Here is a 23,785-nt window from a genome sequence, read left to right as displayed (position 1 = left end):
ATATTCCGGGACAGTAAGGCTAGCTCACGTCTGTTCCACCCATGGGGTCGCTTTCTTCCTCTCTCTCTCTCTCTCTCTCTCTCCATTTTATAGGATAACTCCAGATTAATGGGAATGGAAGCTCCATGAGCAGAAAGTCACCTTCTGGAGAAAAATCTAAGTCTGCTTCCCTTTGTCGATTTCAAATCCCAGCACCCTAGCTTCACAGATGACTGACTGCCTCCTATGAAGGCATCTTTGCTTGTTTTGAAACCAGCTTTTACAAAGGAATATTCCTGGACAGAAAGGCTAGCTCACGTCTGTTCCACCCCTGTAGAAGCAGGCTTCAGAAGATAGAATACCCAAGACCTAAGAGAGAGAGACGGCTAGGAAGGGAGGCTATGAGAGTTATCTTACAGCTGGATTCAGGATGCTGGTTAACTGAACTTAGGGTTTCTGCTGTTTTGTTTTGTTTCTCCCAAAGCCTCCACACTGTGTGTGTGTGTGTGTGTGTGTGTGTGTGTGTGTGTGTGTGTATGTATTCTATGATGGTAATGGTATATCCATGTGGATTAACTTACCTGTGTGTGCTGAAAAGCAGAGTTTGATAACTGGCATGCTCCTTTGTTGCTTCTCTGCTTTATACTGTGATGCAGAGTCTCTCACTGAACCTAGACCATGTCATTTCAGATAGGCACACTGACTAGCCAGCAAGCTCCCAGGATTCACCTGTCTCCATCCTTGTGCTGGGTTACTGTGGTACACCATCACACTTGACTTTTATGTGGGTTCAGAGCTGTTCTAAACGCAGGAGCCCATCATTGCCCAGCAAGCCTTTCCCCTCTCAGAGACATCTCCCTAGCCACTGAACTTGTGTCCTTAGAAGTATACCTGGCATCCCCATTTCACTGGTACACTGAAAAACCTATGTATTCCAGGATGTCCCAAACTACCATCTTCTGCTGGTAAGTCAGATGAATAGCCAAAAGTACCAATCATAACCCACAGGCCACAAAGCAGGAGAAGGGCTTAAGACTGCTACGGAAGGACACTAGGAAAGCTCAGGGACTACCAAGAGATCCCTGGTATAGCACTTCTCCTAGCTTTCAGATTTGGAGTTTATTACTGAACATGTACTTTTTAAATTTTAAATATCCTTTTTTTATGAGTCTTTGCATGGGAATGTTTTGATGCCCTTGTAAAGCAGGTCTCTTACAACATTTTTCAAATGTATTATTTGTTGCACAAAACTGAAAAATCACCTCATGTGCCAATGTTCAGGTCACTCAGCTTCATGAGGGCTCCCTGGGTGCTGCTTGGTAAAAGGAATCAGGGGGATTGAGATTTCTGCCTTACTCTTTAGAAAGCCACACCTCTTCCCATATAAGGAAGAGAAGACCCTCCTTCACGAGCTTTTCCTATCTCACGGTGTTGGACTGGCTACAAGACAGTCATTTCTCGGCATAAGTGTTACCAACAACAGAATCCAGGAAAGAATAAGGGTCTGGCATGGCTGGGATCAGACTAATACCAATGAAGAACAAACATGACTAAGCTGACTTTGTTTCAATGTGCTCTCCCTCACTTCCTCTCCTTGCCATCTTCTGCTTGCTTGCTTGCATGCTTCCTTTAGGGTAACATCAAGGACCTCTCTTTTCCACATCACACTGATTTGAGGCACTAAAAATCACTTTACACAAAGCCTTCCAGTGTAAAGCAGGTGAGAAGGCAGGGGCTCAGAACTGGATAGGTCTCCAACTACAATGTCATAGGAGTCCTTCTACGGTGTTAGCCTTTCCCCTTCATTGACTATTCCCTGTCCCCACAGCCACCAGGGACACAGGATCTTCACTTCTGTAGGCTCAGCAAAGAGTAGCCAGTGCTCTGAATTGGCTGTGTTAAGTAAAGCAGACAAATATACATTCTTAAAATCTGAGTTCTTACATCATACCCTACTGTAAGTTTCTGTTTTAGAATCTATTCTGTTCAGAAATTCTTAGCCAAGGTCCTTTGTTTATACTTTTGACTTTTCGACAGTGCCAATAACATTAAACTAGACTGACGCCTTTTTAGACATTATCTTAATTCACATAAATATTAATTCAACAGCTGATTAACTTAACAGTAATGCAATGGCAACATGACTGGAAAATCCATCTACTACACTAGTTCAGATGTATTTCAAAGTAAAAGTTTATTCTTGCTGGAAAAATGGAACAGCTACCTTCCCTAAAAAGTGTTCCATGGGAAAGTTGATCTCATTTTGAAGCCTCCAGTTCCAGCCTTCACTTTCTCTTGGTATGAATCCAAATCTACTGTGGCAGGAGCTTGGAATGCTAAAAAATTCTGTGTGTATAGGACAGCAATGACATCTTGGGTAATAAGGGCTGGTTATCATCAAGTCTTTAGCTGAAATCTGACCTAGGAAAAAAGGTTGCTGGTTGAAAGACGATGAAAAGTCTCCTCTTTCTATCGCTCTCTTCTTTTTTTTTTTCCCTCTCATGGGAACTTTCCTAGGATAGTAATTCAATTCTTTAAGTTTCTAAAAGATTTTAATCCTCAACTTCTCCTTGCCCTGCAGCCTTCTTCTCAGGCTCCTATTGACCAAACTATAACATGTTCTTTCCCTTTCAGGAACTTTCTGGATGGTGACTTACAGGCCCTCGAGGGGTTTAAGCCTTGAATTCTTTCATCATGTCCCAACTGGTACTCCTGAGAAGCGGTGTAACTAAGGTGCTTGGAGCTATTGCTGAACTCCATCTCTGAAGCCAGCAGAGCTCAATGGACCGACTGGATAAAATAATAATTTTCACTGAAGTTTTAGATTCACATTCCATAATGTGTTTGTTTAAATGCCAAATTCAGTCCTGTCATGTAGTATAGTCCAGTATAGAAGTGGCTCTCAATTAATATCTTATTACACAATTTGTTCTGTCTTTTATCTGAAGTTCTATTTAAGACCAAACAAGCCAGTGCCCAGTCAGATTGGTTGTTCCAAGAGAGGCCACCTAAAAGCAGTGACTGATGCTGTTATGGAAGGTACCTAGCCATCATGGCTAACATGCTATTGCTATAAAACACAACATTGAACAAATTTTGAAAGATGATATATAAATGTTATGCTCATTATTCTGATCTACAATGGTGTTTTGGAAAAGAATAGAAAGCCACACTCCATAAATAATACCTGGGGTGGGTGGGAGGGGGGTTGATTTCAACTTAAATTTAATAAAAACCAGTTTCCAATTCTTTTTTTATACAATTATTAATGCATCACTAAGTTGACCCTAACTGTCAAATAAAAGGTAAAATAACTATTCTTGCATGCAAAATTGTCTTGATGAATCAAAAAAGATGACTCATTTATACAAAAGGTTCAAGTGCCCTCACATAGAAGCAAAGTCACCTCTTGGTAATGAAATCAGAGATCAAGGCTCAGTTTGTTCAATTAACATGATAAAAAGGTCTGGTGGTAGAAGACTGAAATAACATTTTACTCTACAAGTTTCACTGCATCTTAAAATAGTCAATGCTATTTATAAAAGAGCCTGTTTCAGACACGGACTTGTACAGGTTCTAGGAAAGAACCTCACAGCTTTTAAAACCAGCAGGATACTAAGGCAACTCCATTCCTGTTAGAGCCAGCTACAGCAGCAGCAGGAGCAGCAGCTGACCTAGATAAAGGAGCAATTAAACAGATAAGCAAATGGAGATCTGCTTCGGCTACATATTAGAGCAGCTGAGGCTTACGTTCTTACTGAAGGAAAAGATACATTAAATCAAAGTTGTGTACAAAGTTGTCTGTTCCAGCAACATTTACATCCAATGCTTCTCTCTCTCTCTCTCTCTCTCTCTCTCTCTCTCTCTCTCTCTCTCTCTCTCTCTGTTTAATCTGGAAGATGGGGGGGAAAACTTATATTGATTGCTGTCAGGACAAGAAGGGGACAAAGGGGGCTTAGTCATATAGTCTTATGTTACTACCAAGCAAGATCATAAATGAGCCTGAAGTTTGCAGCCTGGGATTAGCCCTTCCCCACCGTGTACTGTGAGAAGGAAACACCACCCTAGAATTGCATCAGCTTTGCAGTAACTTGCTGAGAGTTTCATATAATGGCACTCATACCTATTCATTACTATCACTGGGAGGTTTGGCAAAGACTTCAGAGCCTTTGTGAGTGGAGATCATCAAGGCTTCTATGGTGAACAAGCTGGAGTCAAGTTGAGTTCAGTAAACGAGGTAGAGCAGAATTTCCTGCCTGGCCTTTATTTATGTCCATGCAAATCCCCAGGCATTAAGATGCAAACTACCCAACCTTCAAATGTGTTTCCAAGTTCCATAGTTTGTCTTACTGGGGAAAAAAAATTGCATGTTTTTCTCCTACTTCAGATATACTTAAAGTAATAATCTGTCATGCTCACATATTAATTTAAATAGATTGCTTCATTCAAAAAATGCAGTGCATTTTTTGCCAAGTAATTATTATTTCCAGGGTGAATGAGACTCAGTAGATTTAAAGGATAATAGAGCATGAAATAGAAAAGGTTTCTAAAACCAAGAGAAGACAACGTCTAAACAATAAGGCAAACTTCCACAGTCAAAGTGAACAAGCTCTTTTAAAGCCTGATGGTTAATACAATACATATTGTATTGTTGGAACTGTTTATATTGAAATAGTTCTATTATAGGCAAAGTGATAAGTTGATTTTAAATGTCCCACCCTTGGACTTGGTACAAGGGGATAGATTCAAAAGATAAGAAACAGATTCCCCACATTTTCCTTCATTTCTACACCAAAGGCTCAGGGAGCCTACAAGAGAAAGTACTGGCAGACCGAGCAATTCTCACTGTGTAGTTAGCCCCATTCTTCCATTACAGTCCAGCTTTCCATACAATCAAGCCGAGGCCATGTATGTGATTTGCCCTCATGGCAGAGATGAACAATGTCTATTTCCAGGGCATGGATGTAAAAGCTTCCCACCCTGTCATGCTTGTAGGCACAGAAGGAACTGGACAGCCATATACTTGGTGAGGGCCCTGCTTTGGAGGACCAATGAATTCCCAGTAAACAGTGTGTGTTTTCTGAATTAAACTTTAAAGCTACTAGAGACTGGGGTTAGGGTTGGGGGTGGGTACCCACTATTACAAAAGTAACCTAGGAGAATAAATGAGCCCTACCCTCTAAACTGAAGAATTAAATTCATATGACCATTGGATGATCAAGGTGATATTGATGATTGGCAAGGAAGTAAAACAGGAACTAAGAAAAGAAAGGGCTGAATTTTCAATCTGTAGGGCGAAGTGGGGTAATATTCCATTCCATCTATAGGTAGCAATAAGAGCTAAAACAAACAAACAAACAAACAAAACAAAACAAATCCCAACAATAAAACTGACTGGATCAATAAATAGATTTATAAAATACAAGAGTTTTTTCTTTTTTGGTTTTGGTTTTGTTTTTTTGGCACCAGGTGTGTTCTGTGATCTGTTTTTTAGGTTGTTTGTTTGTTTGTTTGTTTGTTTTTTGCCTCTCATTAGCCTGCCTCAGGTGTACTCCCTGGTAATCAGTGCTTAGGGTATAAGTCTTTCCTTGGATAACTACCCAGAAAGGAATGTAAAAGATCTACTTAGTTTATTTTATGTTTAAAGTACAACCCAGTGAATCACAAAATGAGGGCTTTTGTTTTTGTTTTGTTTTGTTTCAACAAAACATCTTGATAACCATCTTAACAAGCTTTATATTACAAGCAAGGAAGCCAAGCCTGGATAAACTCCTATACCCACCACTTCTAGATTTCAGATGCTAGTGATCTTCAGGGCTCAGGACCCTCACTCAGTCATCTATCACTATAGCAGGTTACTCTTCCACATACTCGAACACCAGGTCTTCCCTTAGGTCAAAACATCAACTGCATATGGTTGATTCTAATTAGAGAGATCAGCCAGATGGCAATTATCATAAATGTGATAAATGCTATGATAAAGTTAATTATAAAATGCTAGGAAAACACAGATAACTGATAGACTAAGAAAGGCCAGGCATGGAGAGTATCAGAAAGTCTTCCAAATGAGGTAGTATCTGCTTGAGTTTTCAAGAACTGAATAGAACAAGGAAGGAAAAACTAAAAGAGAAACAACGGTGTATATGACAACATAGTTGAAGAACTGTGAATAGGCCGAAATTCAATGTCAGTTGGGAACGTCAAGGAATGGTCGGTCAAAAGAGGGACAGAAAAATGACCAGAACTATGTGTGCTGTTAGGGGAAAGCTCGGGCAGTATTGTGTAGGAAATGGAAAGAATAGAAGTGAGTGATACAATGGATTTTAAAAGGGTTTGAAAGATCAGTTAAGAATATCTATCTAAGGAATAAGATGAAGCAGACAGAAACATAGAGACAGTGAGATTTCTATCAAAAGCAATATTGTAGCATTGGGTTTTAAGCAAGATGGAAGAAAAACAAAAGGTGAGTAAAGAGAGAGAGAGAAGGCATCATTAGGCTTACAAAAAGTCAGACACCATGTATTGGCATAAGGAAACTGCCTTTGTTCCAGGTACTGGAGATTACTTGAAGGCAACTGGGAGATGATACATGAACTGAAGATGAATTACATCTGGATTTGTAGATGGAGCCAAGACTAATTCTCATGAGATGTGGGTTGCAACTTAAGTGAAAGAAATAAATCTGATCTTCAAAGGTGGCCTGTGAGATAATGGAGTATGAGAGTATTGGGACTGGACTGGCTAACAGCTTCCAATGGACAAAACTGAGAGGCCAGGGCTATAGTGAGACGGTTACTGGGCACAAGAGGATGCGGCAATGACAGCAGAGTAGGGGGGTGGGATTTCTAGACTTCAGTAGAGCCTGGTTTACGCCATCATGCTTTACCTCCCCACTTCTTTCTGTGAATATGGCCCATTCAAACAGAAACATCATGTTCCTCATCCACAAGTGTCCATGGTTTATTACAATAACAATATCACCATCCAAATGCATCATGACACCTCAAACTATAGATGTACTTCTGACTACACTAGCCAGCCATAATTTTCCTCTCTATCTTGAGAATATAGGTAGACTGGGTTAAGCTTTGGGACTAGAAACCACAATAAAGTAAGAGTGAGTCTCAAGCTATGATTTATGTTATGTGGGAAATGATTATATATCATTTAACTTTGCCTGAAGTCAACATTACCTGACAACAAAATTACCTTGTTAGGGTAATTTTTCTCAAAGTCAAGTTCACCAAGCAGCACACTCCCCTCCACACAGAATTTCCACTCAAGTAAAGCACATCTCTAGCTCCAAATTAATCTTGGGCTTCCTCCTCTCTTCCTTACGTCTGTGTTGCCCCAGATACTGCAGAAGTTGGGTAAACAAATTGCTGAACTTCTTCAAGTGGTTAAGTCTTCACTATAAAATATGTCAGCCAGGGATTCTCAGCAGACCAGGAAAGAGAACATGAGAATAGCCTGCCTCTAACCCCAACATAGTATCTACTCTACCACATTCAAAAGCAGATCTACCAGGCTAAGACTGGAAGTCTGTCCTCAACAGTTGCCTACACTAGTCCAAGGATGGATGAGTGTGATGTCTTCCAGTTTTCAGAGGGCACCTGCTGAGGGACGGGGGAAAGGTGTTTATGCAGAGATCACATACAGCCCCTACATCCTGAGGATGGGATGAAGATGGGGTGTAACCTCTAAGTTACAAAGCCTGGTCTGAGGAGAATAAAAGTCTGCTAGGTAGCTTCTTGACATTTCATACTACTAATTAATTATGCAAATTCAATGTCACTCACTTATCTCTTCAAAGTCTGAAGCAGGAACAGTCATAAAGAAAAGAAGAGAAAATCATGGATTATGAGAGCCTGGTGGTCAGCATGAGAGGCTCAAAAGCCCAAGGTCAGGTGTTCCTGTAACATAGCCAGAGATTCAAAAACAAAACCAGAGAGAACTTTCCCCTGCTTGATGGTGAATTATGAGAATTACGAAATGCTGCTGTCTTGTAAGGGACGATATCTTTATATCTCACGATCTATGGCCTGCAAGGCACTTGCGTTCTTATCTTCAGTTGCTTTCCTTTCACCTGTTTATGAGGCTGTTTCTGCACTTTTAAAATAAGGGGCCCTGGATCAGAAGGTATCTATGTCTCAGTTCTTAGGACTTATATGGCGAGGGCAGATGTGGCCCCTAAGGACACCTGGCCCTCACTAAGTAATTCAAATCTAAAACTATGGAACTTTTGAAAGCACTCTAGCTTGTCGTAAGCAAATAGCATGCTCACTGAAGAGTGGGATGGGTGAGGATGAAAACAATCAAACTTTAAGTGGTCACTGTATCAGGCTGACGGTTGAAGAGTAACAGTCGTGAGGCATAACATCACTGTTTATTTCACCACCTTGTAAAGAGTTCTGACCTTCAGACTGATGAAAACAGTAACCTTGTCTGTTTCACTTCCTGTTTCCATCAAGTAGCAGAGGCCATCTGAACTGACTGGCCATGGGAAGGGCTGCTCTAAAAACTACACAGTATCTGTAGGATAGGGCAGTAGCTAATACAGTGGAGGAACTCAGTCAATGTCAAGATCTTTGGTTGTCCTTGCCTGGCACAGAGAACGGCACATGGAGCCCTTTGAAGATATCTATTGAAGGAGCAGAGGGACAGGGCTTTGCTGTGATCTCTGCCCTCTAAGAGGTTCCACTGTTCTACAACTGTCCATTTTCTGAACTCAGCCCTGAAATAAGACATTCTCTGTTCTGCTCTTCTTCACATTATCCAAAATAATTCAATGTCCACCTTCTCCTCTGGGAAAATCAAAGGTTGACATGGCTACCTTTTGAACTCAAGCTGTTAAAGATCCTTTCTTGTGTTCAAAAACTCTTCCTGATTTTGAAAGGTCTTATTGATAAAACAGAGAGGAACTCAGGGGAAAAGGACAAAGAGAAAGAAGAAGAAAGAGAAAGAATAAAGAGGCCAGAAAAGAAAGAGAAGGGAAACGGCTCAAGAGGAGCAGAGAGAGGCAAAGGCTACTGAATGCATAATTTCCAATGAGCCCATCCAACAAGCATAGAGTGCTATTTTTAAAAACCAAGTAGAAACTGTTTACATAAATCCAAAGGATATATGCTTTGTTCAATGAGGAAAATGATAATGCATTCAATTCATGAATTCTTGAATTAGTCTGTGTAATGTTTGCTTCTGGAACCAATAACGAATCTGATCTAAATATTTAAGAGAAGAAAGAAAAAGTTTAAGAGCTCAAGATAGAAGAACATTTTCTTTCTCCTTTTGTTTTTAATACTATTTGCATTGGCAGTATTCAAATAATTCGGTGATATATTTTGGGATGGAGGTAATTGAAGGGAGTGTCACAAAACCATCCAAGTACATCCTGAAGACCTCTGCTCCCAAGTACATATAAAAGTCAAATAAATATTAAACAGTTTAAAACTAAGTCATGTAGAAAAGTCACACAGATCTTAAACAATTTTATAATTGTGCTTATTGATGATGTGTTCAAAAAAGATATGTTCCAATAAACACATATTAAGAGTCAATTGGGCCTTAATTATATTTAGCAAGCTTTATATCCTCATTAGAAACAGAATCCCCACAATAAACATGACTTACCAATGGAATTAACTCTGCCACAATTGTCTACTCTTCCCAAACATTCTTTATGTGCTTTTGCTCCACACTTAAAACATAAGTAGCCTTGATAAAATGTTCCCCTGAAAGTTAAAAAAAAATAGAGAATGGTGTATTAAAAAGTGCTAAGTTCTGCTTATATAAAATAACCAGTGTAAGGAAAGTGGGATCATATCACTACCCAAATCACCATCAGTAAAAGGACTCAAGGCCAGCAGGTGGAAAAGGTAACACGTCTGCTTCAGAGCACCCTTGGGCAGATTGCTAGAGAACTCTGAGGTACTTCACAACTACACCTATTCATCTAAATAGGAAGAAGGGCCTGAGAAAGCTTACCTCAGGAGCATCTGGCAGACCCTGCAGGATGTCACCCGAGTGAAGGTGTGCATCTTGAAATCATGGGAATTGGAGTCTGCATAGTCTGGCCTTATGTTGGATCTGCAAAAAGGGAAAAGTCACTTCCTACATAGTTTCATGACCAAGTGTCAGTCTAAGCACATAGCAAATTCATCCAACCTGCATCAGGAGAAAGCCAACTTGTGCTCAAAGGTAAGTCAGTACATACTAGTTTGCAAGCCAAACGTCTGCTAGCACTAAAATCTTCCCTGAAGCCCAGTTGTGTAGAGACCTGTGACTTAGAAGACGTCAGCAACTTGATCCTTCTCAGAACTGTGTGTCACAGAGGTCTCTGAGCCATGCCACCTCGGTCGGTCTGCTGGAAACCAGAACCAGCTAGATATTCATGTCATGTGTCAAGTTCTTTGCTTTACTATATCATGGAAATATGAACTAGCTGGTGAGATGGGAGGTAAGGCAGAGTACAGAGTGTTTCAGGAGCTCATCTCTAAGGAAGTGCAGGGATTCTGTGAGGGTCTCCAGAAAGGATCAAGGTCATCCTATAGAAGGTGGCCAGCACTGCAGTGATCTGACCAGAAACATTCTGCCTTAACAATTTACTTGCTTTACAGTCCAAATAAAACTGAACAAAAAGCACTTCATTTGGAACTGTACTAATGTCCTACACACAGGCACCCAAAACTATCATGAATCACTTCATGATAAGAAGCACTTCAGTGCACAGTTAGCATATGCTGGGCATGGAGAAAACCCTTGGCATTCACTTCTTGTTTACCTTTCATGTTAGTACTGAATAAGGCATGAGTAATAGGACTAGCTCACAAGGAATGAAACAGGCTTATCCTAAAGCAATGCTTCCCCTAAGGTGATAGAAACGGCTAATGAAGAGCATCCACCCAGGTGTGTGTTCTCAGCCACTAAGGCTATAATGAAAGAAACAAATCGGCAATATCCACATCTAAATTACTAGGGCTTTGAAGCTTAGCAGGTATGTTGGAAACAGTCAGATATAGATATTCTTAGAGAATTGTTTACATTGTTTTTAATCTAGCCATAGGACAGAAAAAATAGAATAAAGGGAAGCTTTAAATAAATATGAATTAGAGATACATCTAGAAAAGATAATATCTTCTGAGATATTACACACAACCTGAGAGACTGTAAGATATGTTTGAGATTCTGATGAGCTAGGATTTCCCCTCTTATAGAATACTGCACCTCTCCAGCTCACAGAGTCGCAGTGTAATGAAGCATAACACAGGCGGGCAGCCAGGCATCAATCTCTGAGGTACCAGAAGAAGCCTTATGAAAAAACATTCGCCAAGGCAATTGGAGTAGCAGGCAGTGATGCAGAAGTGTCAGAGAGGTCAGCCTTCCCATCCATCTGCTGAATAGGAGCTGCTGAAAGGGAATCAAATCTGGGCGCCATCTGGGAGTTCTCTACTCGGTGCTTCTGGTGACCTCTCTTTTTAGGAAAATGTTCCAATGCACAACAAAAAGTATAGCTATTTCCACTAAGAGATGTGTGTGTGTGTGTGTGTGTGTGTGTGTGTGTGTGTGTGTGTTGTGTGTGTGTGTGTGTGTGTGTGTGTGTGTGTGTGTGTTGCTGATTAGAAATCACGGTGCCCTTCTTCATAGAAGGGTCTAGAAACAAAACTCTGACATTGACTCTAGAAAGTCTGCGTCAAAACCCATTTCTGTAGCTGGAAAAGGCTACTGTTCATTTTTCTCTAAGCATCAAAATGCCTCAGTCACATATACATTGTCAAATTTATTCTAAAGTAATGCTTGTTCCAAAGTAAAGGAAATAGCATTTCCATTTCTGGGAACTTGAAAATTTTATCCACCTGGAGTTTCCAAATCAAAGTAGGTTTCCATCAGGTAGAAAATTGTGCTGCTAGATCCCCAAGCAGGTAAGAACTTAACTTCATCAGTCGTCCTTAGACTTGGGTGGCACACCTTTCCCTTGGAATCAATCCAAGTTCTACATAGTATACATGTATGTGTGTGTGTGTGTGTGTACATATATGCACACATAAAAACATGTACATGTACTAAAGTTGTGTTTGAGTCATTTGTACTTAAAACTTTTACCAACCAACTGAGAACAGGCTACCTTTTCAAAAGACAAAAGGCTGAAGGAAAAATTGCAGATATACCATGGGTGGATTTATTTTAATCTTATGGTTTTAAAAAAAACTCTGAAAATATTGTTAACAGTGGTTGCCTTAAGGGAAAAGAAATTTGAAGAGGTAGAATAGAATGATAGGGAGAAACTGTGACATTTTTTAAAACTAAAGCTGAATATTATTTTTTCTCAAACTTTCAAATCAAACATTAAAGAATAAATGTTAACTCCATGACCCTGGGACTGCTATGGAGGCACTAGTGAATATAAAAGCACAGCTGAGGGTAGGAATCTGAAATTAGACCACCTGGGCTTCCATCCTCACTTGCAAATCAGCACAGAGTGACCTCAGCAGAGTTGGTAAGTATAAAACAGGAATACCAATAGAATCAACTCAAAAGCAAAGTGATGTATGTGAAGTCGCACATTGCCTGAATCAGTGTGGGTTATCACTAATGAAGTGGTAATGTCAAGTTCACAGGACAGTAGTGTCATCAGGGTAAGGCTTCCTGGGTGTAAAGTTTTATGCCTTGTCACAGTCAACTTCCCCAAGGATCTTCCTTCTCCTGGCACTTCCTCTCAGGAGGCTATTAGTCAATAATGTTCTTCGGATCACAAAGCCAAGTATAATTATTATTGTTGTTATTTATTAATATCATTTGAATCAAGGTTTCATGTAGCCCAAGTTGGCCTTGATTTTGCTTTGAAGATGATCTTGAATTTCTGATCTACCAGCCTCCACCTCTCAAGTAGCTAACAGACATGTTGCATTGTGCCCATTTCATGTGGTACTGGAAATCAAGCCCAGACTTCACTCATACCAGGCAAGCACCCTTCCAACTCAGCTACGTTATCAGCCTCGATTGAATTATTTAAGTAGAGTAGGGAACAGAATTCCTCAATAGAAGATGTGTATGAGAAAGTCCATAGAATTGAATGAAATTAATCATATTGCCTGTAGCCTGTGAGCTTATAGAATCCAAAAGAAAGCAAATGACTGAATAAGAAGAACAGGAAAGTAGAATGAATCAGGGCAAGCATGGTCAAGAACGGCATTTAACCTCTAATGTACACAGCATATTGCCAAACTCATCACATGCCTTCTCACATTGACTTCTTACAGAAAATATAAGCAGAGTCACTTACTCATTTCATATATATTTACTGAGTAATTAGCATAAATGTTCATTCTAGGGCTATAAGAGTAAAGAGATCCTTCAACCATGGCCGAGTAAGTGAAGAGAGGAGATGGAGTTGAGCTAAGAGGCCAGCAGAATGCAAGATTGTGCATAAGAAATTACATCACATTTAGTTGATCAAAACGGAAAAAAAATCTTAGTGGCTATTCTACATGGAATTCCTTGTGGCAAGGCAAGAGAAGGCTTAGAGAAACCAAGAATGGTGTGGGCTTTCTGCACAAGAGTATTAACAATGAGACAAGTTAGCTCAATCATGTAGCTATACATAAAGAGTTCAACAATAGGAAAATTAACTTTTAAGAACTTTGATGAAATCTCATAGATTTCTCAGCAGCATGCTCCTATTTTTTTCACTTTGCACTGGTGCCATTTTTTAATAAAAGCAAAGACAGTTAAACGTGTTGAGTATGGTCTGGTTTTACTCCAAAGGCTCTTCACACTTGTCTTGCTCTTCTGAAGCAGTCTCTTCTTACCTAGCCCCAGCACAGATCCAAAACTGAGACCTATCTGCCTCCTACCAGCCCAGAACTTCATTTTCCCCAACTCTCCCCTGCACATCTTAAATATAGCATATATAAAAGCCACTGACACACCTATCTGATATTCTGATCCATCTACTTCATCTTTCAACCTTGAAATTTCAGAATCACAATATGGATTTCTCTCTCCTTCAGACTCTGTTCAGTTTCTCTTAATTTCTCCACCCCAGTTTCTCTTCCCTGAAACAGTAGATCCATCCTTAAAATTATCCCCTCAGACTTTAAACCTTTACACACACACACACACACACACACACACACACACACAGAGAGAGAGAGAGAGAGAGAGAGAGAGAGAGAGAGAGAGAGAGAGGGAGAGGGAGAGGGAGAGGGAGAGAGAGAGAGAGAGGAGGGGAAGATAATTGTTTTCTGTGCCAAACCCTGAATAAGTAGGTATATTAAATGATGATGGTGGTGGTGATGATGATGATATGATTATGATATTTAAATAAGTTATAGTGGCTAATTACCAGTGGGAAGGGAGTCTACAATGTCTAATTGCAGGTATTCTGGCTTCTACACTGTGTTGATATCCAATGGCAACTTAAAAAGACTTGTGAGGGGTTCACCAACTGTTTAACTGTAAAGGAGCCTATTGAGACACCATACAACATTAAAGTTTGGATGACTGCCTGCCCATTATGTGACTGAGGACAACTGATGTCTCTTTAATTTGTCTCTTCTTTAGAGTCAACAAACATTCAACTAGAAAAAATTATTCATTGTTAGGTATCTACAAATGTTACGAGTTGGGAAAATGTGCTTATACTGTAACATTTTCTGCATTTGTTCTCAAAAGTCTGCTTTTTGTCATAAAACAAGATGCAAATGAAAAACAAAACAATTAACTAACATTTCAGTTCAATCTTATACTTTATATTTATCTAGACCTTCTCTTTTTTTCCTTGTGGCAAAGTAATATCCACTTTGCACAAAGTCTGTGGTTTCACTCAGAAATATCTTTTAAATAGTGTAGTTATAAATATAGTCATTAAAAAACAATTTTAGGGGCCGTAGAGTCGGCTCAGTGGGTTATAATAGCACTTGCTGTGTAAGCGTGAGGGCCAGAATTTTGATTCCCAGACCCATGTAAAAACCTGTGCAGCTAAAACCGAGTACCTGGCCCGCTTTGAAGGGAGGGGACAGGATTATTGCTGGGGCTTGCTGGCCAATCAAACTAACCAAATACTAAGAACTCCAGGTTCCCTGAGAGACACTGATCCAAAGGAATAAAATAGAAAGTAACAGAGCAGGTTGTGCTCTGATGCCCATCCCCATGTAAATGCTCACACATACGTGCATACACTCACACATACATACACACACCCATGCATAGACACACGACTTTATGTTTAAAATTATCATTTTTCTTTATTTCAATCACAAGCTTTAATTTATAAGCCACTGCAATATGAAAATAGCTTTAGAACACAGAAAACAAATGTGAGCAAAAGGAAGTCATAGAAAATGGTCATAACCAGTTAGTTACACTAGAAATTGTGGTTCTGCATTTTGCCTCACTGCTGGGGTGGTGGAACACCACTCAGGGGAGGTGAAATGCAGCCTAAGAGAGGGGCCTCAATCCATGTTCTCTGGGTGAGAAATGGTGGAGGCTGGGGTGCAGTCTGTGGTTCTCAAGCTCTTGTGCACCCAGATGCCTCTGAGAACTCTGAGGGGTTGAGAAAGGGACCCAAGGACCTAAGATGGGAGGCGGGCGGCGCAGTCTGGCTTAGCTCAGAATGAGTGCCAGGAGTATAGAGAGGTCTTTTGCAGAACCTTAAGTGAACCTCTATGTGATGAATGCCTCCACCCATGCCAACCTTTGATGAGAAAGACAGTACTTGCTTTTCCAAACCGTTTATTCATGGTGGAAAAGGATGCAAACAACTTACTCAGGGTGGACCAGGGATTATACACATTTTGTATGAAGGGATGCCCCGGGAAGGGAAACTTATTGGCTAAACCCTAGGAGCCTACTAAGATACCTCATTAGCATGGAAAACTCTAGGCTCTATGCTACATGACCAGTTGTCATGGTCCTCTTAGTAGGGTGGTCATGTGGTCCAGGACAGGAACCTAGTTGGGAGTAGATTCAAATGCCTTCTATTCTCAATTACGAGAATTGCCTGGTTCCTTACTCTGCTCAACCTACCAGTTTTTCTGTCTGGTGAAATGGTTCCACTTGCCCCACAGGAAATAAGATGATAATTTATGAAAACATCTTATCTCCTGCACTATCAGTATTAAGAAAATTTAAATCTCTCCAGGGTACATAGTTTGACAATTCTCCAAAATATGTAAACTAGTAGTTCCATCATATTGTACTGAAAATGAGAGATAAAAGCAGATGCTGATGATTGGAAAGACAAACCCAAAAACTTTGCATGCAGTTTGCTTTGTCTACCCAAAGTACACAGATAAGTAAAAATGTATGAGTAGATATGGGTATTATTAGTTTCAAATTAATAATATATTCTGATTATTCTATAAGAAAATGTTGAACAAACATAACTTCCATTTAAATATTTTACTCTCAAAATAATAAAATGGATGCTTCTATGAACCATGATTTAACTTCAGTTACTTACGAAGCAATAAATTGTTCTAAGCAGTACTACTGAAACTAACCTGTCTTCTAGAAGATGTTTTAAAAATTATATTTTAGCTTAAGAACATTTATATCTGTGACTCCTCAAAACTTAAAAAATATGCATATTTAAAACAATTTTTCATGTTAATAATGAGCTAAAACCTATTTTTCATTTCTACAGATGTCAAAGAAGAAATTCAACCAAATATATCATACATAGGGTGCGAAAATACTTGCATGTGATCACCTCAATCAGAAGGCTAGGGCAAGAAGACACTGAAATTAAGGGCAGCCTGAGCTACAAAAACAAACCCTGCTCTATAAAAGTGTTAGCGGTGAGAAGGTCTTACATGCTTCTGATAAAAATGACAATAAAGTAGATTTTACAAATAGTTCTACAATGTGATAAGGGATATCAAAAATGAAAAACCCAGGTGCAATGGTGCAAGCCTGCAACTATAATATTCATGAAGCTGAGGTTGGGTTATCATATGCTTAAGGCTAGCCTGGGTTATATAGCAAATACTAAGGAAATTAGAGTTATGTAGCTGAATCCCTGTTTCCAGAAAAGAGGGTGATCATACTCAATATAAAAATATGTATATTGCAATTAATATAACTTAAATAAAGTTTCTAAATTCAATTATATTACTCAATCTTGTTCTAAAAGAGCTAATCAATGTAATATGGCAAAGCAGGTACAAAGGAAAGATGTTTTTAAAAAACAGAAAATACTCAAAATTCTTATTTGTAAATGACAGTATTGGGATAGCTAGGGAAACTCAAGAAAGGAAACTGAGGACCAGTGAAACTAAGAACAGGCAAAGATACCTCAAAATGGCATCTAGAGAAAGCTACATGCAAGTGTCCAGTGTTCATCAGCTTAAACTGGAGTAAGGTCTCTAGCAAAACTCCCTTAGATGCATGCTACGGGTAGAGTAGACCTGGTGATATTCTGCTCTACATGATCAGCCAAAAGGAAAGTGAGCGCCCACTGCAAACCATCTCTAAAACAAAATAGGCCATTATGAGTGTAAAGATGATATTCTCAGGTAAATCAGCTAGCAATCCCTAATGGCCAAAAAAGACCTCAATTATCTGAGATAAAGACTGACACACAATATCCCTGATTCCCCACTTAGGCCCAACTGCACAACACATCACATTGAGCCTGCTGAACCATTAATACAACTTATTAAAATATTTCTTATACTTTGAAAACCATCAATTAAACACGAAAGAGCATCAGAAGAGGGCCAGCAAGATGGCTCAATGGGGAAAAAACTTGCAGCCCAAGGCTGACAACCGGAGTCAGCCTCTGAAACCTCTGACTGACAACCGGAATCAGCCTCTGACACCTCTGGAATGGACTGAAAATTGTACACTGTGGTATGTGCATGAGTGTGCACACACATCTCTATATGTATAATAATGATTTTAGTTCTTAAAGATTACAATAGTTGACCTAGTCTGTTCAATTAAAAACACTTCTAAAATCTCTAGTTATGAAGTAACATTCTTAAGTCTCAAAATGAGACTAATTATCTCAAATGTACATGCTTTTCTATTATACATACATATATACATATATATTAGAATTATATACATAAACATAAAACATTCAGAGTATCATTAAGCATTAGAAATTTCTCTCACTAACTGAAAATTTTAGAATAAAATCTAAATATTTAAAATGATCTACTCCTTATTTTAAGGAGAGAGAGGGTGGGTGGGTGGTTGCAGGAGCACCCTCTCAGAGGCAAAGAGGAGAGGGAATCAGATAAAGAACTCTGGGAGGAGACTGGAAAGGTGGGCACCATTTGGAATTAAAATAAATAAAATAATCAAAAAATACTTTTTAAAAATGACCTAGTCCTTGAAACTAAAATTGAATCCCCAGGTCAGTAGTAAATAATTACCAAAATACCATCCATGTGATCCCTCAGTAAACAATATTCAATTCTTGCTTATTTCCTTCACAGTGTATTCCCATAACAGCCTGGACAACTAATTACACTGATGATTATTTGCAAGGACAAAGAAAAGGGAAAAAATATCAGGTCCTTCAAAAAACTTAAAAACAACAGAGTTTGGGAAGATTAATTCCTAAAGACCAATAAAAAGGAAGGTAAGTAAAAAATACCTATGAATTACAGCAAGTTTAATTTCTTATATCCAAATCATGCAGTCTTTTCTCTTGGGAAATGAATAGAAATGTTAAAAAAAAATACCAGTAAAAAGAAGATAATGTTGGCCTCTGAAAAATAGTATTTTCCTATCTGTTATATATTACATTTCTTCATTTCATTCAAAGCCACTTTTGTAGTAATTTCAAATATACATCCATCACTGTGCTTCAGTGACATTTCAAGGAAATTATTGAATGAAATGTAAACTCAGTTAAGTCTATAATAAATTTACAGTGGAAAAATGTCAGATTATTGGTAATTTGGGCTATATTTCTTATAGGCTTGATATGAGGTTTTTGGCATCCAACATTTTCTTTCTATTTTTAGTTTCTTAATTAAACGAGCAGATCTGTTATTGCTGAGGTAAAAGGCCAATGCTCGGGAGCAGGAGAAGGATCAGCAACCCCATTTGTTGGCATCTATGGTATGACTGAATTTGTTAAGGAAAAATATAAAAAATATAAACTTGTACATTTTGATAAATAGATTCCAATAAAATGATCGAAATTGTATTTATATGTTGGATGCTAATTCTGTTGTTATTTTTGTCACCATAAGTGACAAATATTTAGTGGAAAAATTAGAGACCTCATCAAGGTAGAGGGATATACAGGAGAACATATCTACCACCTTAAAAAAAATGAATCCATGAGAATAAACGTTCTTATAATAAACATTTTAAAATTTCACTTTGCTATCAATACAATTCATTACCCAGTCAACTAATTGAGGCCAGCCATTTTAGAACTCCAGGAATACAACAATGAATTTATTTATCTGACACCTGTAATTATGGATTTACAGTTATGCTAGGTTATACTGTGTTATTTTCATTCTCCCAGTAAAACATACTCTCTTCGTGCATGTCAGTGAGCACAAGAGGGGAGAAAACAGATACACAGACACATCTTAGTGTTCACATTTAAACAAAAGGTCTTGCCTTCTAGATAAATATTGGTTTCTAAGGATTTTTAAAAGATTCTCATTCAATGATCCAATACACCAGTTACATAACTCAAACACTAAAGATAACATGAGAAATGCGGAGCTGGGGCAGTAAATTTGAGATGTAGCAAAATTTAGATTATGACTAGTATGAAGATGGCTATCAAAATGTGTTTGAGAACAACATTGAAATTGTTACCAAGAAACCTGGAGGAACAAAAGAAGAAAGTGGAATGTTTTCTAAGGCTTCCCTTTAAACATTTACAATAATTATGTATAAAAATATTTTAATTAACATTTCATCCTTTACATACAAAGCCTGTTTTGTTTTATTTTATTATTTTAACTTGATTTTAAAGAAAATTTCATACATGAGCATTAAATATGTATTATTTCATATGTGTGTTAGATACAAAGTTTATATACAGAAGTTCACAATAAACTGGAGATTTTTATAAGGTTACCATCACTTAGAGGCTTTAAAAAGGGAGCTTTTAGGTGTTAAATTCATTTTAAAGTATTATATCCATAATTAAATGATAGTAATTAAAGTATAGTAATTTGTAAAGCTTTTTGGATAAAATAGCCAATATTTTTTAAAAATTTGTTCATTTTAATTTTGTATGAGTGTGTGTGTGTGTGTGTGTGTGTGTGTTTGTTACCACTACTTGTGATCCATATGACACAGAACCAAATATTGCAAGAAGTAGTGTTAAGCACTGAACTATCTTTCCATTCCCAAAAGACATCAGATTCTAGACACAGTAGAACATATGGATTATAAGATACCTGTCTCTATTAGCTCTCTACAAGCTGACGCTGTAAGACTCCTATTCAACAGCTTGTGACAAGGTAATCTGAACAAGACTCAGGGTCTGTTTTCAGTCAGTTCCACCACAGGAACTAGAGATCAATGAGGACAGGGGTGAGAGGTCGGGTAGCTGTCTTGTTATGGGCATGACTGATGGGGCTGGGGCAGAAGTGAAAGAACAGAGTCTACTGTTACACTGAGACAGGAGGGGCGGGGCTCTTAGGATAACCCACAGCAAACGCTTGTTTCAGGGAACAAAGTTCTGGGGTAGATAAGAGAACGTGAAGAGGTTCACTATTTAAGACCATAATGATATGCAGAAACTGAATTAGATCTAGATAGGGCTAGGAAAGGACAGTTAACAGATGAATTAACGTAATAGGATTTGTCTAAAGGCACTTGTTTTGTAGTTTGTCTATCCTAGTATATCAGATGTTCTTGGGACAGGGTACAGGCTGCTAGAGGTGTGGTGATAATGATAATTTGCCATAAGCTAATATATTTGAATGCTTGATCCCCAACTGATGGAATTGTTGGGGAAGGGCCAGGAGTGGCCTTGTTGGAGGAGGTGCGTCACTAGTGATGGGATTTGAGGTTTCACAAGCACAGACCATTTGGCTCTTTCTGACTCTTGTGGATCCTATGTGAATTCTCAGCTACTACTCTAGTGCCATGACTGCCTGTCTACTTCCATTGCCATGACAATCATGTACTCATCCTCTAAAAATGCAACCAAGCCCCCATTAAGCACTTTCTTCTATAAATTGCCTTGGTCATGGTGTCTTGTCACAGCAAAAGAAAAGTAACTGACAACAGAATGTGAGAACCGATGGCCAATAATCCAACCAAAGTCTGGAAAGCATCCAGAGGTGGAATAAGATGGACTGTGTAGGAAAGTGCTGAGAAGGGAAATCACCCCTATGTACAGACATGGAGGGGCATGAGAAGGAGCAAGCAGAGAAGGAACATGAGCCCCACAGAAACACCAGAGAAAGGAGAGAAGCCCAGTGCAAATGGTGCTTTCAAGTTAAGAGTAGGGGAGTCCAAAACAGATGCAGACACATCTGTCTATGTACAAATAATATCCATCTAGAAGAGAAAACTGCAATGCCCTTTAGACTTCCTGAAGGCTGCCTAGACAACAACGAGACCTTGAAGCTTCTGTGTGATGTTTCTGTATCTGAAAGAAACTCCATGCTGCTAGCACTAACCACACAACCTCAAGCTGGAGTCTCAGCTAACCTTTACTCTCTTTAACCCCAGAGTGACAGAGAGTCTTGGGGCACCCAAACTCTTTCTTTCTGTCTCCATCCTGCATATGGAGACATCATCCTAAATATGTCTAAGGAAAATTAACCCAATGCTGAGATAGAACTGTTATTGCAAAGAACAATAGTGTCTACTTTGGACATGAAAATAAGTGTGATGGTTTGTATATGCTTGACCTAGGGAGTGGCACTATTAGAAGGTGTGGCCCTGTTGGAGTAGGTGTCTCACTGTAGGTGTGGGCTTTAAGACCCTACTCCTAGCTACCTGGAAGCTATTATTCTGCTTGCAGCCCTTAGATGAAGATGTAGAACTCTCAGCTCTGCCTGTACCATGCCTGCCTGGACACTGCCATGCTCCTGCCTTGATGATAATGGACTAAGCCTCTGAACCTGTAAGCCAGCCCTAATTAAATGTTGTCCTTATAAGAGTTGCCTTGGTCATAGTGTCAGTTCATAGCAGTAAAACCCTAAAATAATAAGTTAGTATTTGATCCATAAACCTTGGGTTTAAAATAGACATACTATCCCAGGGAGGTTCCTATACATATGCCAAAAAGCATGAGTAGGAAAAGGGTATTCCAAGGCACTCTATTTTCTACAGTTAGGTGTGCAGAAGACATTCAGAATGTGCAAACCAGCCTCACTCTCCACCGTGAAGGAGCAGCTTGCTCCTCCACTCCAGTCTTTCTGCTGAATGTTGCTTTTTACCCCCTCAAAACTAATTACATTAGAGAAACTCAGACTAAAATATTCTGTAAAGCACACTTTTCTCACTATCCTTGTCAATGAACTTCAAATTGTCTTGTGATTTGGGACTTCCTCTTCTACAGTGTCTATCCATTTTGAAATAATTTAAAAGTCCCAAATGAGACAAAAAGCATACAGAAGAGCAGAGCTCAGGTGGCTACTCCTAACACAAAGCTCACAGCAGTCTGACTGGCACCATGATAATCTATCAAAAAAAAATCTCAAAAGTGTTCTCAAGGCATCCTAGCAAATGGACTTCAAAAATATTTACCAGGTACTTACGACGCACTGGATAATATACAATAAAAATAGGAGTAAGTCTCTGACCTTAGAGGGTTGTTTCCCAAAAGGACTCAATCCAGCCCTTGCAGCCTTCCAAGTCCCAGCATTAGGAGAGACTGAGTGCAACTGAGAGGCTCAAGGTGCCCCACCACCACCACTGAAAGAGCTCCCTGCCAGGTCTTGTCTCTCTTCCAAATACAAGTCTCACATGTCCAGTTTTCACCACAATCTCGGGGGTATTCCTGTCTTGCAACTACCAAAAACAGTAACCCTGGGACTTTCTTCCCTACCAAATACTGAGAAGCCCATAAGAGTCCCGTGGCTGAGCAGGACAGATGGCTTAGTGGGTAAAACTGCTTGTTGAGAAGTATTAAGAGTTGAGTGTGAATCCCCAGCACCTATGTGAGAGAAACAGCTGAACATGGTTGTTAACATGTTTAAGGGGTAGAAACAGGAGGAATTGAGGGGTTTGACAGCTCCCAGCCCCTAGTTCCCATTTAATGAGAGGAATAAGGTGGAGATTGATAGAGCGAGAAGCCAACTTCTTCCTCTGGCTTCCTGGTACTTGAAAAACCTGCCCCCCCCACACACACCTTTCCTGCCACACAAAAATAAATACTGTAGCTACACTCCACTCTTAAGTAAGAAACCCCCCCCTTGTGAGCTACCATCCTCCACTTAGACCCCTGTTGTTCTGATCAGTCTACAACTGAACTCTACTAGGCCTAGGCTTCTTCAAAGACAGATGGCTCAGAGAGACAGGTGTGAAATCATAAGACACAGAGTTATCTATAACTAGGTCCTGACAAAGTCTACACAATATTTATAGGTTAGATTGCTAAGATGATCATTTCTTATAATAATACTGCTAAGTCCTGCTCCCACATATTTGTGATATCCTGAAAGGAGCATTAATTTTTCTAATAAGATTACTCCTTACAGCCATACTGGCCAGGTTTAGAAAGCGGGAGGATTGTTATCAACCCTGTGATCACAGAGTTAGAACTCTACCCTCAAGTCCCAGAAAAGAAAGAGTTGCTGAAAATGAACTTGATCACTAATGTTCAGGGATTTAATCAGTCTAAATACTACAACATCAATAA

The 23,785-nt window shown here is 39.2% G+C and overlaps 1 protein-coding gene across 1 annotated transcript in view; it reads right to left on the bottom strand.

Moving 5' to 3' along the window:
- Vav3 (vav guanine nucleotide exchange factor 3) overlaps positions 1 to 23,785 on the bottom strand; it is a 248,198-nt gene that overhangs the window by 102,586 nt on the left and 121,827 nt on the right. Inside the window, exons 16-17 of the mRNA XM_028757283.1 lie at positions 9,964 to 10,065; positions 9,610 to 9,710 (exon numbers count right to left, since the gene is read on the bottom strand). Of these exons, the coding sequence (XP_028613116.1) occupies positions 9,610 to 9,710; positions 9,964 to 10,065 (203 nt within the window). The remainder of the gene's footprint in view (positions 1 to 9,609; positions 9,711 to 9,963; positions 10,066 to 23,785) is intronic.

The sequence above is a fragment of the Grammomys surdaster genome, unplaced genomic scaffold (genome assembly GCF_004785775.1).
Source record: "Grammomys surdaster isolate TR1022 unplaced genomic scaffold, NIH_TR_1.0 126158, whole genome shotgun sequence".
Lineage (NCBI taxonomy): Eukaryota > Metazoa > Chordata > Mammalia > Rodentia > Muridae > Grammomys > Grammomys surdaster.
This window is presented reverse-complemented; position numbering and strand designations above follow the sequence as displayed.